This window comes from Tinamus guttatus, unplaced genomic scaffold (assembly GCF_059628265.1).
Source record: "Tinamus guttatus ecotype Peru unplaced genomic scaffold, ASM5962826v1 Tinamus_guttatus_pri_ptg000171l, whole genome shotgun sequence".
Lineage (NCBI taxonomy): Eukaryota > Metazoa > Chordata > Aves > Tinamiformes > Tinamidae > Tinamus > Tinamus guttatus.
Genome location: NW_028288705.1, coordinates 4,907,482 through 4,920,548, shown reverse-complemented (window position 1 = coordinate 4,920,548; position 13,067 = coordinate 4,907,482). Strand labels below are relative to the sequence as shown.

The 13,067-nt window shown below is 44.0% G+C and overlaps 2 protein-coding genes across 2 annotated transcripts in view; one reads left to right on the top strand and one right to left on the bottom strand.

Annotated features, from left to right (window-relative positions):
• Nucleotides 1-285: 285 nt before the first annotated feature.
• CSRP2 (cysteine and glycine rich protein 2) lies at nucleotides 286-5,214 on the top strand. Its single transcript, XM_010212464.2, has 5 exons — nucleotides 286-402; nucleotides 2,691-2,859; nucleotides 3,871-4,003; nucleotides 4,527-4,620; nucleotides 4,905-5,214. The coding sequence occupies exons 1-5, from the start codon at nucleotides 291-293 to the stop codon at nucleotides 4,979-4,981; spliced, it is 585 nt and encodes a 194-aa protein (XP_010210766.1). The 5' UTR covers nucleotides 286-290; the 3' UTR covers nucleotides 4,982-5,214.
• A 6,992-nt stretch (nucleotides 5,215-12,206) lies between these two features.
• Nucleotides 12,207-13,067, bottom strand: part of ZDHHC17 (zDHHC palmitoyltransferase 17) — a 68,105-nt gene continuing 67,244 nt past the window's right edge. The window contains exon 17 of the mRNA XM_088522988.1: nucleotides 12,207-12,472. Coding sequence (XP_088379114.1) covers nucleotides 12,334-12,472 — 139 coding nt within the window. The 3' untranslated portion in view covers nucleotides 12,207-12,333. The remainder of the gene's footprint in view (nucleotides 12,473-13,067) is intronic.

Genomic DNA, 13,067 nt, shown 5'->3' with positions numbered 1-13,067 from the left:
GGGGACGGCAGGACCCACCTGGTGAGGGCCGTATCTTTGCTCCTGTGCTGCCCAGTGGGAGCTTCCCCCTGGAAGCAGGTCTGTTTTTGCAAGTAGCCAGAGCCTGCAGGAGCCTGGAGGCTGCCCTGGGAAATTGCTGCTATCAGATAAACTTCCCACGTAGCGGAAGGTCATACTTAAACAGTTGGGTGTAGGATGAGGAAGGCGTAGCCCGAGAGGTGACGCGTGGGTCCTGGTTGGAAGGGGGCTGTAAGGCTGACTCTCTAACGTGTCCTGCATGCAGGGGCAGCATGCCGAACTGGGGAGGAGGAAACAAGTGCGGCGCGTGCGGCCGCACCGTCTACCATGCCGAGGAGGTGCAGTGCGACGGCAGGAGCTTCCACAAGTGCTGCTTCCTCTGCAGTAAGTACCAGAGACCCAGGGCACGCAGGGACAACCCTGTCCCTCGCCTGCCAGGATTGACTCCTGCTTCGCTCCCTGCTGCTTCTGTATCTATCTGCCTCCCTCTGCTAAGAGGAGCAGGGCTCTCTTTCCCCTCACTGGTTCCCTTCCTCCTCCCTGCAGCCCATCCAACCATCCTCTGCGCAGGCAATGGGTGTTTCTGGGATGGAAACCCAGCTCATGCGTTGCTTGCGCAGAGGAGACGATGTGGCGACGGAGCCCAGCTCGTACTGATGCACCGAGGTCAAACCAACTTGTGCCTGGAGTCTCGGTGCGTCTGAGGCTGATGGAAGAGTTATAAAACCTTTTCCCTGCAGGAATGTTTAATCCACTCCCTTGCAGCCTTCATGCTCACAGCAGAGTTGGATTGTCAATATTTCAGCACAGCCAAAAGCCTAGACTTTCTTGGCACAGGGGCCTGTGGTTTATTTCAGATGAAAGGAGTCCAAAGCGTTATTTTCCAGTCCAACCAACAAATCCATTGAGGCATTGAAAATAGCTTTTGCTGCTGAAAAGATTTTTGATTAGATGAAAGAAACAAAGGGTCACTTCATAAATTCTAGGCTAGTACTTCACAAACCAGCAGCCTGCCTGACAAAAGAACCTTACCTTATTACAAACATGAAGTATTGTTTTCTTACTTGATTATTAATCTTAAATATCTACAGACAGGACTAAGTTTCAGCCTTCTTTGTATAAGTCACAGTTGCAAGAAAAAACAATTTGCTGCTATTCTGCAGTATGACACCAGCAAGCTGCATGACATGTGAGTCTAGGTAGACCTAAGCGCCTTTCCCTTAGCTCTATAGCAGTCGTTAAATAATAATAATAATAAAGTCTCAGCTGCCTTATTCAGCATTTTATGGGATTTTTCTGTTAAAAGAACTCTGGAACTTACAGTCAAACAAGGGCTTTACTGTCTTTGACTTGGTTTTTGCTTAGTGCATAATTCTGTGGGGGTTAAAGTCTGTAGACTTAACAAACATGCATTAGTTGGATTACTTATTGGATATTTGTCTTATAAAAAGAAGTTTGGAGCTAATGAGGGCAGTAAGCAGAGACCTCTGTATTTTGAAGACTGCAAGTTTTTGGTGGATTTTGTTGTATATACAAAAGATCTACAGGTGGCACAAGCGGATAATCAATACAGGTTCTTTGTTGGGGGCATAGTGGGGTTGTGAAGGCACCTCAACTTGGAAAGAAGCTTCAGAAAGAGGGCATAGTTCTGCTCGCCGCTCCAGCCTGGAGCGCTGTCCTGCATTTTGGGATGCTCGACGAGCCAAGCGAGTGGGGCTGCCCTGGGAGAGCTGTGAGGCAGCAGCAGCTCTGCCCCAAACCCGCGCTGACCACGGGGAGCTTTGGGCTTTCCCTTGTCCCCGCTCCACCTCGGGCAGCAGCACCGGACAGGGACCCCTCTGTGCCCCTCTTTTGCTGTCAATGCCGGAGGGAAAGGGCTGGCTGCCTGGTGGAGGGTTCCGAGTGGCCGCGTTCCTCAGGCCACGCACAGCAAGTTTCCATTCAGCCATTAAATGTCATGGCCATGGGAAGGTGGCAGGGAACAGAGCCGCTTTACAGGGCTAAGCAGAACTCCCTAATTCAAAAGACAGCCTGCCCCCTCCAGTCTCCAGCAGCCCAAGAGCCCAAGAGTCACAGAACAGTTGAGGTTGGAAGGGACCTCTAGAGATCATCTAGTCAACCCCCCTGCTCCAGCAGGGTCACCTAGAGCACGTGGCACAGGGCGGCATCCAAGTGGGTTTGGGAGATCTCCAGAGAAGGAGACTCCACAGCCTCTCTGGGCAGCCTGTTCCAGGGCTCTGTCACCCTCACAGGAAATAAATTTTTCCTTAGGTTGCCATGGAACTTTTGGTGTTTCAGATTGTGGCTGTTTCCTCTAGTCCTATCGGTGGCCACCACTGTAAAGAGGTCGGCCCCATCCTCTGCACTCCCTCCCTTGAGGTACTTATAGACACTGATCAGATCCCCTCTCAGCCTTCTCTTCTCCAGGCTGAACAGGCCCAGCTCTCTCAGCCTCTCCTCACAGGGCAGATGTTCCAGGCCCCTGATCATCTTCGTAGCCCTGCGCTGGACTCTCTAGTAGCTCCACAAGGGAATATTTATGGAGAAGGAAAGCTACACCATAGCTTCTTGGTTAATTTTTTTTTTTTTTGGTTTCTGATGTGTTTTGATGGAGATGGGCCCTCAAGGCAATTTCACTTTTTTGTTCTTTTTTTTTTTCTTTCTCTCTCCAGTGGTCTGCCGGAAAAACTTGGACAGCACAACTGTAGCGATTCACGACGCTGAAGTTTATTGCAAGTCTTGCTATGGAAAGAAGTACGGCCCCAAAGGTTATGGGTACGGGCAGGGGGCAGGCACCCTGAACATGGACAGGGGAGAGAGGCTGGGCATCAAGCCTGAGAGGTAAGTTAAGTTAACTGGCCTGGGACATGGCCCTTGTCCACCGCTACAGTTTTCATAGGAGCTTTTCAGCCTCGATTTTGTCAAATTCATATTGTCCGGAATGCAAACACTCCAGAATACCCCAACAAAACAAGATGCAGGTTTTAGCTTAAAATGCACAAAACTTCCACCAGTAACCATGTGAGTAGGTGCTGCATGGGCAGGAGTTACTGCAGTGGAGGATGCCAGAACCAAGTCGCACCAGGACTGGATTCTTAGACTTATTAGTGGGTTTGCAGATATCCACAAGATGCAAAAGTGAGTGTTGTCCTTAGGGTGCTACTCTGTACACCAGGTGAGTGGTAGTTGTTCAACAAGATGTAGCAGGAGTGGATTCAGAGTTGAGAACCTGAAGCTACGGGGAGAGTAAATGTGTCACTGGTAAATGAAGAACCTTTTGTGCTCAGTTATAGCTAAAAATTGATGGTCTTTTAAATAGCAAACATTCCTTGTCTGATTAAGTTCTGTCTGTAAAAGGAAGCATCTGAAAAAGCAACTGAGGTGTCTGAGACTTTATTCATCCGAGTTCCCAGACCATTACTGGACTCTTCTGTGACAGGCTGTCCAGCCAGAGTATGTCTGGAAGTGGCAAATAGTTCTGTTCACTAGGTTCAGTGATCAGTGCAGCTAAGAGGGATTTGACAGAATTATCTTTAACTTATTGCCTGATAAAGCCAGTGTCTTCCTACATGTCTTGGAATCCACTTCTCTAGAAGGTGAAAAGAAGGAGGCCTCTCAGAAAAGCAGCTTTTCCTTTTAATAACCATTACTCTTTGAAACATCATCTTTCTTTCCTCTCTTTCTTCCAAATGTGATCAGACAGCCTTGCTGGTAACAGTCTCTCCAGTTTTGTAGAGCTTGTTTTTCTGTGCTGTGTTGGATGCTGCACCATTAGTGTTGCTAAGGAGGGCAAAAGACATTATTAAGAGATTGAAAAAACATAAATATCTTGTTTCTTTCAATATTCTTCAGCACACCCTCTCCCCACCGACCCACAACAAACCCAAACACTTCAAAATTCGCTCAGAAGTTTGGAGGTGCAGAGAAATGCTCAAGATGTGGCGATTCTGTTTACGCGGCTGAGAAAGTAATAGGTGCAGGGAAGGTAAGGAAGTCTGTCCCTTTAGCTGCTAAATGGACTCCCATGTGAACATGTGTTCTCTGGCTTTGCGAAAGATACGTTATGCAGAGGGCAGCAGCACCAAACAGTGGTGTGGTTACCTTGAAATGGCATTTCACAACACCAGAAATGGTCAAAACAATCTTGGAATGAACAGCTTACAAAGTGGGTTGAAGGTTTCAGCAGGAAGGGGGAGGCGTCTGAAAATACCACGTAAAGCTGACTGGCTTAGTACTTAATAGCTGAGATCCGCTCTAAATTTCTTAGAGCAAATCCAAACCTCTCCAAATACTTCCTGAACATTCCTGCCTGGAATTCAGAGCTGTATGCCATCTCAAAAAATACAGCTCCAACCTGCTAATGGTGTACTTAAATTAGTTTTCATTGCATCTCTCATGTACACTTATACAGGCATTTCTAGTTATATATATATATATATATATATATTTTAAACAAACTTGAGGATTGTGTACTTAAACTCTTTTTTTTTTTTTTTTTTTCCCCCTAGCCATGGCACAAAAACTGCTTTCGATGTGCCAAGTGTGGGAAGAGCCTAGAATCAACAACCCTAACTGAGAAGGAAGGAGAAATCTACTGTAAAGGTGAACAAAAAAATGAGCAGTTGTTGATGGGTCAGGCTCTGTGGGTGTTACAAAAGCAGATGCTGAATTTATTCCTGGTTTAAGGAGACATTGCAGCTGCTGTCAAGGTAGAAATACTCCATAAATTCTAGCAGCAGCACTGAAAAAACTGACATGCCTGTTTCTGAGCATTGCTTTGGATTCTGATGATCTGGTGCCTAAAGCGAAGTAGCTGAGTGGCTTAACCTCGAAAAAGCTGCTCTTAGGTCAAGGCCTCGGCTACTACAGGTTCATCTTTCTTGCAGGTTGTTACGCGAAGAACTTTGGACCCAAAGGATTTGGATACGGCCAGGGAGCAGGTGCCCTTGTTCACGCTCAGTGAGCGAGCACAACTTATGGCTCTTCTGAGACTCTCCTGTAAGAAAGCAGTTTCCCAAATGTTACTAACTGCTATGAAATGGAAACTAGTTTACTATAGTACACGGGCCAACTTTTTAGCAGATATTTAAAAAACCCCACTGCTTCCCCCCTCCTTTGCTTTATTTACCACATTTAAACACTTTTAATACTGTATATCAATTCAATAAAGCTTTGCTTGTTGATGTATCCTAAGAAGAGGTGTCACGTGTTTTGTCAACTATGGACAATGTCAATGTGGAGATGAGGTGTGGACTAGATTCAAGCACGGGTTGAGGCCTAAGGAGGGTCCCGGGGTGTTGTGGGTGGTGGTGAAGACATGATACAGACTTGGTAAAGCACTCTGCTGAACGCCCTGCACACATGGGACCTGGCACGACTACAGGTAACCCTGTGTAGCGTACAGCACTGCTCACAGCACCGGGCAGGGAGAGAAGGACTGTCGTCCCCCATCGCGCTGCTCCGTGCAGGGACCTGGTGCGCTCGGCCACTGCCTGAGAGCGACGCTGCTCCTGGGGTAGAGGGAGACGGATCTTGAGCCAGCTGTTCAGGCAGGGACACGGCTCCAAAAGGGGTTTTTAGAAGCTGTGTGCTTAAATGTCCTGCTGTCTCTAACATGGCTTCGAGGGAAGGGAAAGCAACCCCCACTGAGCATGTTTTTGTTGTTGTTGGATTGCAGCTCTCAATGTTGAGGTTTTTGCTATACATTTTTGGTGTATGGGAGTACTGTATCAAGGCAGCTGTAGGCTAATAGCATCCCTGCTGAACAACCAACTCTGTTTTAGGAGATGCTTTTGACTTTTTTTTTTTTTCCAGCAGAGTTGTAACACTCAATTCTCTAAAGACGCAGAGGATTTCAGCTGTTTGAGTTAGAGGACTTCCTACCTACACGCTGACAAAAATAGGTATATTTAGCAACTGAGAATAAAATTATACTTGGAGCATTCCAGCAGATAATGTGACTTGAATTCAGGCAGAATGGACAAGGAATGACAGCATTTGAGCATGTCAGTGTGGTGTCGGTTTACCCCACATGGAAACAGCAGTTGTGCAAAAGCCTAACGGTCAGTGTGGTCACAGCTGCTAACACAACTATTCATTAGGAGCAGCTCTCTACATTCCAAAGGCTTATGAGAAGGAAAGGGAAAAAAGTCCCTTTCTCTGTGGGGAAAGCTCACAAGCGCTTGCCTGTGTTTAGGGGCTGGAACACACCTACCCCCCGGAGAGTGGTGCTAGAGGGGCTCTGGCTACACCTGGCATTTCACATCTTGGGAAGCAAATGCAAATCCCCTCCTCACCCAGAGCCCCAGCACTAGACCAATGCAGGGCTTCATGTGAGAATGAGGTGCTTAAGCCTGAATCATGACCCAAAACATCCAATTTAAGTAAAGCTGGCTTATTTTTCTGTGAGTAGCTGGTATTTAGCATGACCAGTGTAGCACTTTTCTAGCCAAAGCTAAGTTTCCCAAGTATCTGGAAAAGCTGGTTGCTGCCAAAAGGTTGTTGTCACTTTCTTCTGCGAAGCTTATGACTAGCTTTGGTCTACCATGAGGAGGAGACAGTTGAGATCTGGGTTCAAGTGCTGATAAATCCACATCATTACACGCTCCAGCATGTAACAGGCTACCACAGGAGTCCCTCCAGCCCTGGCAGTGGCAGAGACACTGCTGCCCCACAGGGACTTGGGGCTCAGTCCTCGAGAAAGGGGCACAGGTGAGGAGGAAGGAGCTCAGGCCAGCAGGCAGGACGCAGGCAATTTGGGGTGGCAGTTGGAGGTTTGATTTCTGCACTACTCTTGCCCAACAGAAGTTAGCTAAGAAGCCAAAAGACAAGATCTAAAACACTGTCTGGTTTCAGAAGTAGCATGATACCTTTGGGGAAAAAGAAAGACATTCACAGAGTGAATTCATGAAGATACGCTCAGGCCTGAGAATGCTACAGTAAAAGTAGTAATCAACGATGTGAAAGTGGTTTCAGGCTGAGTTTCAAGGAACTTCTACTACCGCAGTCTGAGGTAGTGAGGTCCTGCAAGCCAAAAGCCTGATTAGAAAAATATGTATGAGTCAAAATAATACACAAAGAGCGTTTTTGTTTGGGTCATTAAAGAACAATGTGGATATCAGGAAGGACAGACAGCCTGATGAAAATGTGAGCCAAGAGCTATGCAGCTCACACAGGCAGAAAGGCCAGCAGCTTAAAACGGCACCAGCGACAGGAACCAGCCTGCGGCTGGGGTGGGAGAGGGCAGAACAACAGCCCTGGCTACCCCAGGAGCAGCCCCCAGGCCGACTGCTCCTGCTCCTGATCCTCACGCAGGTACTTTCGTATTTTGTCAGCTTTGCGCTCGCCAGGACAACTGCCTTCACCTCCACTCTTCCACCCTATCCAAAGGCTGATGCCTCGCTCTGTGACGGGCTTCCAACTAGTGAGCCTGTGCTGGCACTGAGAACATAAACAGGCAGCTGAAAAACCCGCTGCTTAAAAAGGGGAAGGAGGGTTGTTACACAGCAGGGGAAAAAAAAAAAAAAAAAAAAAGATACAACTTCCAGAGCAGCTCAAAAGCCATAGATACAGGTAAGTAGTAATTCATCACAAACATTTATTCAAGCTAAAATCCAAAAAAAACCCAAATCATGCTCACGGCACGCACACAGAATCCTAACAGCAGCCTTGAGCAGATGAAACCGCTTCCCATTATTTGCTGGAACTACTGAAAGCCATTTAAAAATAGCCACATCAGCAGCAGAGATGGTGGGTGCGATTTGTGCTGACAAAAATTGGCACAGAGCACACGGCTTATTGGGCTATAAACAAGAGTTTTCAGCTCTTGGAAAGGAAAACAATCAGAAGAAATGGCAAGTAGTGATTTAAGTCACTAAAAATCAAGGGCTTTCCTTCGCTTTCCTGAGGGGAGTCACAGCACTAACTCACAGCTCCACACTACTCTGCATCCTGACTAGTTATTTTATTTAACCACAAAAAAGAGAAGAAAAAGAAGGGAAAATAAAACTCATAACCACAAAGCCATCAAATTTGTCAAGAGAGATGAGTGACTCGTGTTGAAGTGCTTTCCCTTGGTTACTGTCAGCTTTGCAGCAGCAACTGGTGAATAAGTGCTCAGCTCAGGCTGGAGTCAAGCCCCGCGTTAGGCTCCTTGGAGCTCTAATTTAAGATCACACTGTTTCTAAAAGAAACCAACTTTGGTTTCACCATCTAGAAATGTTTCAGTAATACGCAGGAACGCAGGCAATGTGCACATGAGGCTAAGTGTGTAAGTTATGCAAATAAATTCAACCTGAAATGAGTAGGTGCCCATTAGTTGATGCCCCTTCAGAGGCACAAGAAGGCTACAACCCATGTAGCAAGACCTGCCTGTAAGCAACGCTTTCTGTGTGAAATAACCTGTTTTCATGTAAAGACAGTTCATGGAAAGCCCTAGGGAGGGGGCTGTAATCACGCTGTCTTGTGGGTGCAGCGGGCAGGCATCCCCCCAAACACAACAAACCACACAACCAGCTTTCAAGTGTGCGTGGGCCCCGCATCACGTGCGCTGCGGGGAGCCCCTCACACGCCGACCGCCAGCACGGGCGGCCCTGGTGGAGGAGAGGCGGCTCTCCGGCCCCCGCGGGCTGCAGGCCGCAGCCAGCCCACAGCCTCCCCGGCGAAGGGGCAGGCCTCAAGCAGTAGAAACCCAGGCCCCGCACAAAGCAAACCTGGTTTTCCTCTCCTATTAATCAGGTGTGCTTTGAAGCCCTGGCCTTAAATACTAATAAATACTGCTGCCCCTAGGTATGCCAGCAAGCTTGGGCTGGGCTGGTTACCCGTTTCCACTACAACTTGCCCTTTAGCACAGAGCAGAAGAGCCAAGGTATTACTGCTTTTTCTCCAAGTGCCTCCCCCGAAAGTGCATGCCATGGTCCCCATGTCCTCTGGCCCCACAGGGCTACCTTGTTTAACCTTTACAGTATCTCAGGTATCTACTCATCTACTATTCATCTAAATCTGGCCACCTGAAAAGTACCCTAACAGCCATTCCCCTCTAAAAAACCAGGTATGTTGCCAGCATACTGCAGCCAAAGGAAAGGTTTATCTAACTAGTCAATAGTAACTTATAAACCATGCTACAAAGGCGTAACTTGCTGAAACCCAACGAAGAAGTTTTAGAGGACCCCAAGTCAGCGCAGAACGGGGACAGGCCCTCCCTGAGGCACCCGGTCGCTGCCAGGGGCGGCCATGTTCTCGTGAGGCGGCTGCCGAGGCCGCACGGAGCCTCCGCGCGGAATCGCGTCCCAAGCCAAGAAAAACACTGCACCTACGAGTCAATATTTATTTGATTAATAACTTACAAAATTTAACGGATTTAATTTATGTAAGGAGAGCTAATTTATTAAACATTTTACAGATATTTTTTGTTCACAATGTAATACATCAAGATCTCGACGGTATTAAAATAATACTTGGCACAGTTATAAATAAAGAATATACAAAAAAATCCATAGCTTAAAATGTAGTGATGTTGTTTTATGCATATTAATTAAAAAAAAAAGTGGACATTAAAGAATACAGAATCCTGCAAAGAAACAGCACATGTTTAGGGCCAAGACAAAATTTCCATTTATTCTACCAATTTCAGCTTAAGTTGCTCTGATGTGCTCTGGTCTGGATCAGCTTAAGTTTGAAAAGCAATGCAGTTTTGGTACAGTAAGTGAATTTTATGTTTGATAACTTGACAGAAAAATGCTGCATAGTTGGCTTTCCCCCCCTTGTTTTGATGATTTCAGATCAAAAGATTCAATATGACTCAAGGCAAGTTACATTTTGCACTGGAAACTGCTTATACACCCCAAATCCATATACACAAGTTGAGATTAACAACCATTACTTTCACCATCGCTCAAATTCTGCAGGTCATTGCAAAACTGTCGCCAGAGAGTTATTATCACCCAAACCGTGCAGATTTTGTCACTTATTACCAAGGATCACTTCTTCTCTGCAAACATTTTTTAACATGGACTGCACAACACAATTCATGGCAGCAAATGTGACTGGGCAATTAAGCCCAAAACTCATACTACAACCCAAACACTCTCGTGGTGCTACATTATACTTAATGAAGTGGACTGAAGTTCCTTACGTCAATGACCCCCAACAGAAATGTGAAAAGAAGATGAAGAAAACGCAGAACATTTCTGCTAATTAAAATAAACAACATTGTAAAGTCTTCATGCTCTTTCAGATTATAAAAAATACGAATAACTGGTGTCAACTCTTTTCACTGAAGTAGAACGTGTCATTATTGGGATTACAAATTTTGTCTGACAAAAATAGCAAAAGCTTCTTGCCACCCCTACACTCAAACCTCTCCCATTAAAACTGTGCCCAAGGTGATGTTGATTTTTCCAGTATTAACCATTCAAGTACTCTACTGTTGCACTTCTGTAAATCCTGATATCTGGTACTTGCAAACTAAGCACGTGTCTTGAGATAAAGAAACAACTACTGAAAAAAAATGTTTACTTGCAAATACTGAACATCAACTATTTACAGATTCACTGCTCCTCTTACTAAGGCAAGGGGCGGGAATACCACTAGATTGTTTTATTACCTGTAATCTGCGTATTACAGAAAACGCTAATTTTGCCAAGCATCAAACATGCAGTGAATTTGCAGGGTATAATGCCTATTAACAGCAATATTGAACATCACTAAAAGCTCATTAGATATCTTCCTACACTTTTTGGTTGAATAAAATGAAATGAGCAGCTTTAAATTTACTAAACACACACTCACAAAGAGAAAACTATTTGATAAATTACTTATATACAGATACACATTCTTTACACTGGTCTCAGTCATCTGCTTTCAGGTCCCCTCCCCAAACTCCCCTCACAGGTTTCTCGAACCACTAGGTTGCTACAGCACTTAGAAAAGAACTAACCTGATTCTCAGTCTCTCTGTAAACAATAGTTAAGGAAGCAGTGAATAATTCACTATGAGTATATGAAAACACCATAACAAAAATCAGTGCATCACATTCAAAAAAGCCCCTTTGGAATGCAATTTCAGATCATTCCTTACCTTCCAAACATATCTGTAGCATGAGAACTCTTTTTTAAAGAAAAAACCCAACAACATTAAGGATGATTTCCACTTGCCAATGCACCATCTTCCTCAGAATGTTGCATTAGATTTTCTATTTGTATGTGCTATTGTCAGGATCATATTTTTTTTTAAGTTTGTTTTCCATTAATTTACATGCAAACAAAGTATTTTAGACAGTTTTAGGTTCTTCTTTTGTAGTCACATGGAATTTAAAAGCATTCTATCTTGTCTTTTTATAATAGAGAGTTGTGGTCACATTCTCGGTTCTCCCTATGACACTACTCTTTGAACGTGTTTTTGATTACGCTACACAGTACTGCATAGGAATGAAACCTAATATTGAAACATCACTATTTCGTAAGCTGTTTATACAAACACTTCAAAGAAAATTCTTTCCTTTTTTTTCTCTATTATATACTGCAGTCTAGTTTTAAAGGTGTATCATGCACTTAAGCAGGGCTTTAACTCTGACAGAAAAGCTTTCCTTATTTGTACAATTGTTTATTTTCAGACTATATAATCTCAGGACAGAGTTATTACAAGTATTTAATTATACCAGGATCTGGTGGCAAAAACAATCACCAAAAATGTAGGCAATGCCTTTTTTTTTTTTTTTTTGCTAACGTTATCTGACGTGCCTACTGATAATTTAACACATTACAAGGGATTCCCACCACATGATTTTTATCACAGTATTGGAATGCACATTTTTTGATGTACATAATACTATAGAAAACCTGTATTAAAAAGTCACATTACGGGAACTACAACGTAGCAATCTTAGTGAGCTCTGCATCACGAAATTTGGTATTTTTTAAATGCTCGATTCTTGTTCCAGTGGAATTATCTATACTGGGAAATTAAATTTCTGCTCAGCACAACATAACTACTACTTATGTCGATACCTCAGTAATCTCATGCTCCATTGTGAAAGAAAAAAAAAACAACAACAAATACTGTGAATACGCTGTTGTGAATTATTCTCATGTTAAGAACTGTTAAAATCCCTTTTGATCTTCCTCCTCTTCCTTATCAGGTTTGGCAGTTTATTCTGTCCATTTTTGTTAATAAAATTCTGATGAAGAGAAGGTACCTTAAGATTCATCATCAGCCCTACACATAGCATGCTACTCTTCAAGGGATGTGGATTCGAGAGAGAGAGAAAATTTTCCAGGCACCACTCAGATAGGATATGCTCGAAGGATGAACGTGGTGCTACACTAGCTGGTAGCCTGATCCCGAAGTTTGGTCATACTCTATTGTGTACTGCCTTGTCCAGTCCACGATAACAGGACGAAAAAGACCACAGCATCTGAATTCAAAGAAGTCTATAATATTCCTTATACATCCATGGCTGGAAACAAAGCAAAACCAGAAGTTAGTAAGCAATGTCATAGCTTATATATACATTTTATATTATAAGTGTATTTCAGATATTTATTTAAGCATATTTATAAGCATATTTAAGATGCTTCTATAAAAAAAAATCAGTATTACAATCTCGTTGTGCACACAATTACACATCACTTCAACAGATCAGCTGCTTGCTGAAGAGAAGTCTGTGTCATGATACACACCAGATAGGCTGAAGCAAATAGGATAACATGAGTTCTCAATGTCAGTGCTTCATCTCACAGGCAATGCTAGGTTGCCTATTTTAAACTTCTGGCATTACTTGCAGTTTTTAGAATATTAGTCATTTCACTGAAAATGGTTTGTAAATGCGACACTCACTTGGCGACAAAACCAGTACCACCTACTGGAAAGCACTGTTTTCTGGGCTTATGCACCTCTAGGTTCACTACAAAATGTTTTTCCCTTCCTATAACTTAGCAGAATGTGTTAAAAAAAAAAAGAGTATTTTAGCAGTCCAAATCCTGAAAATACTTTACAATATTTAGATAAGTTCCATTTAAACCAACTGTGCAATTCATTTACATGGCTACACA

Bases quoted from the DNA above. Each gene is read 5' to 3' on its own strand.
- CSRP2 (XM_010212464.2), top strand. From the start codon at position 291: ATGCCGAACTGGGGAGGAGGAAACAAGTGCGGCGCGTGCGGCCGCACC. The intron at 2,860-3,870 runs GTAAGTTAAGTT...AATATTCTTCAG, and splicing joins CTGGGCATCAAGCCTGAGAG to CACACCCTCTCCCCACCGAC. The intron at 4,004-4,526 runs GTAAGGAAGTCT...TTTTCCCCCTAG, and splicing joins AAGTAATAGGTGCAGGGAAG to CCATGGCACAAAAACTGCTT.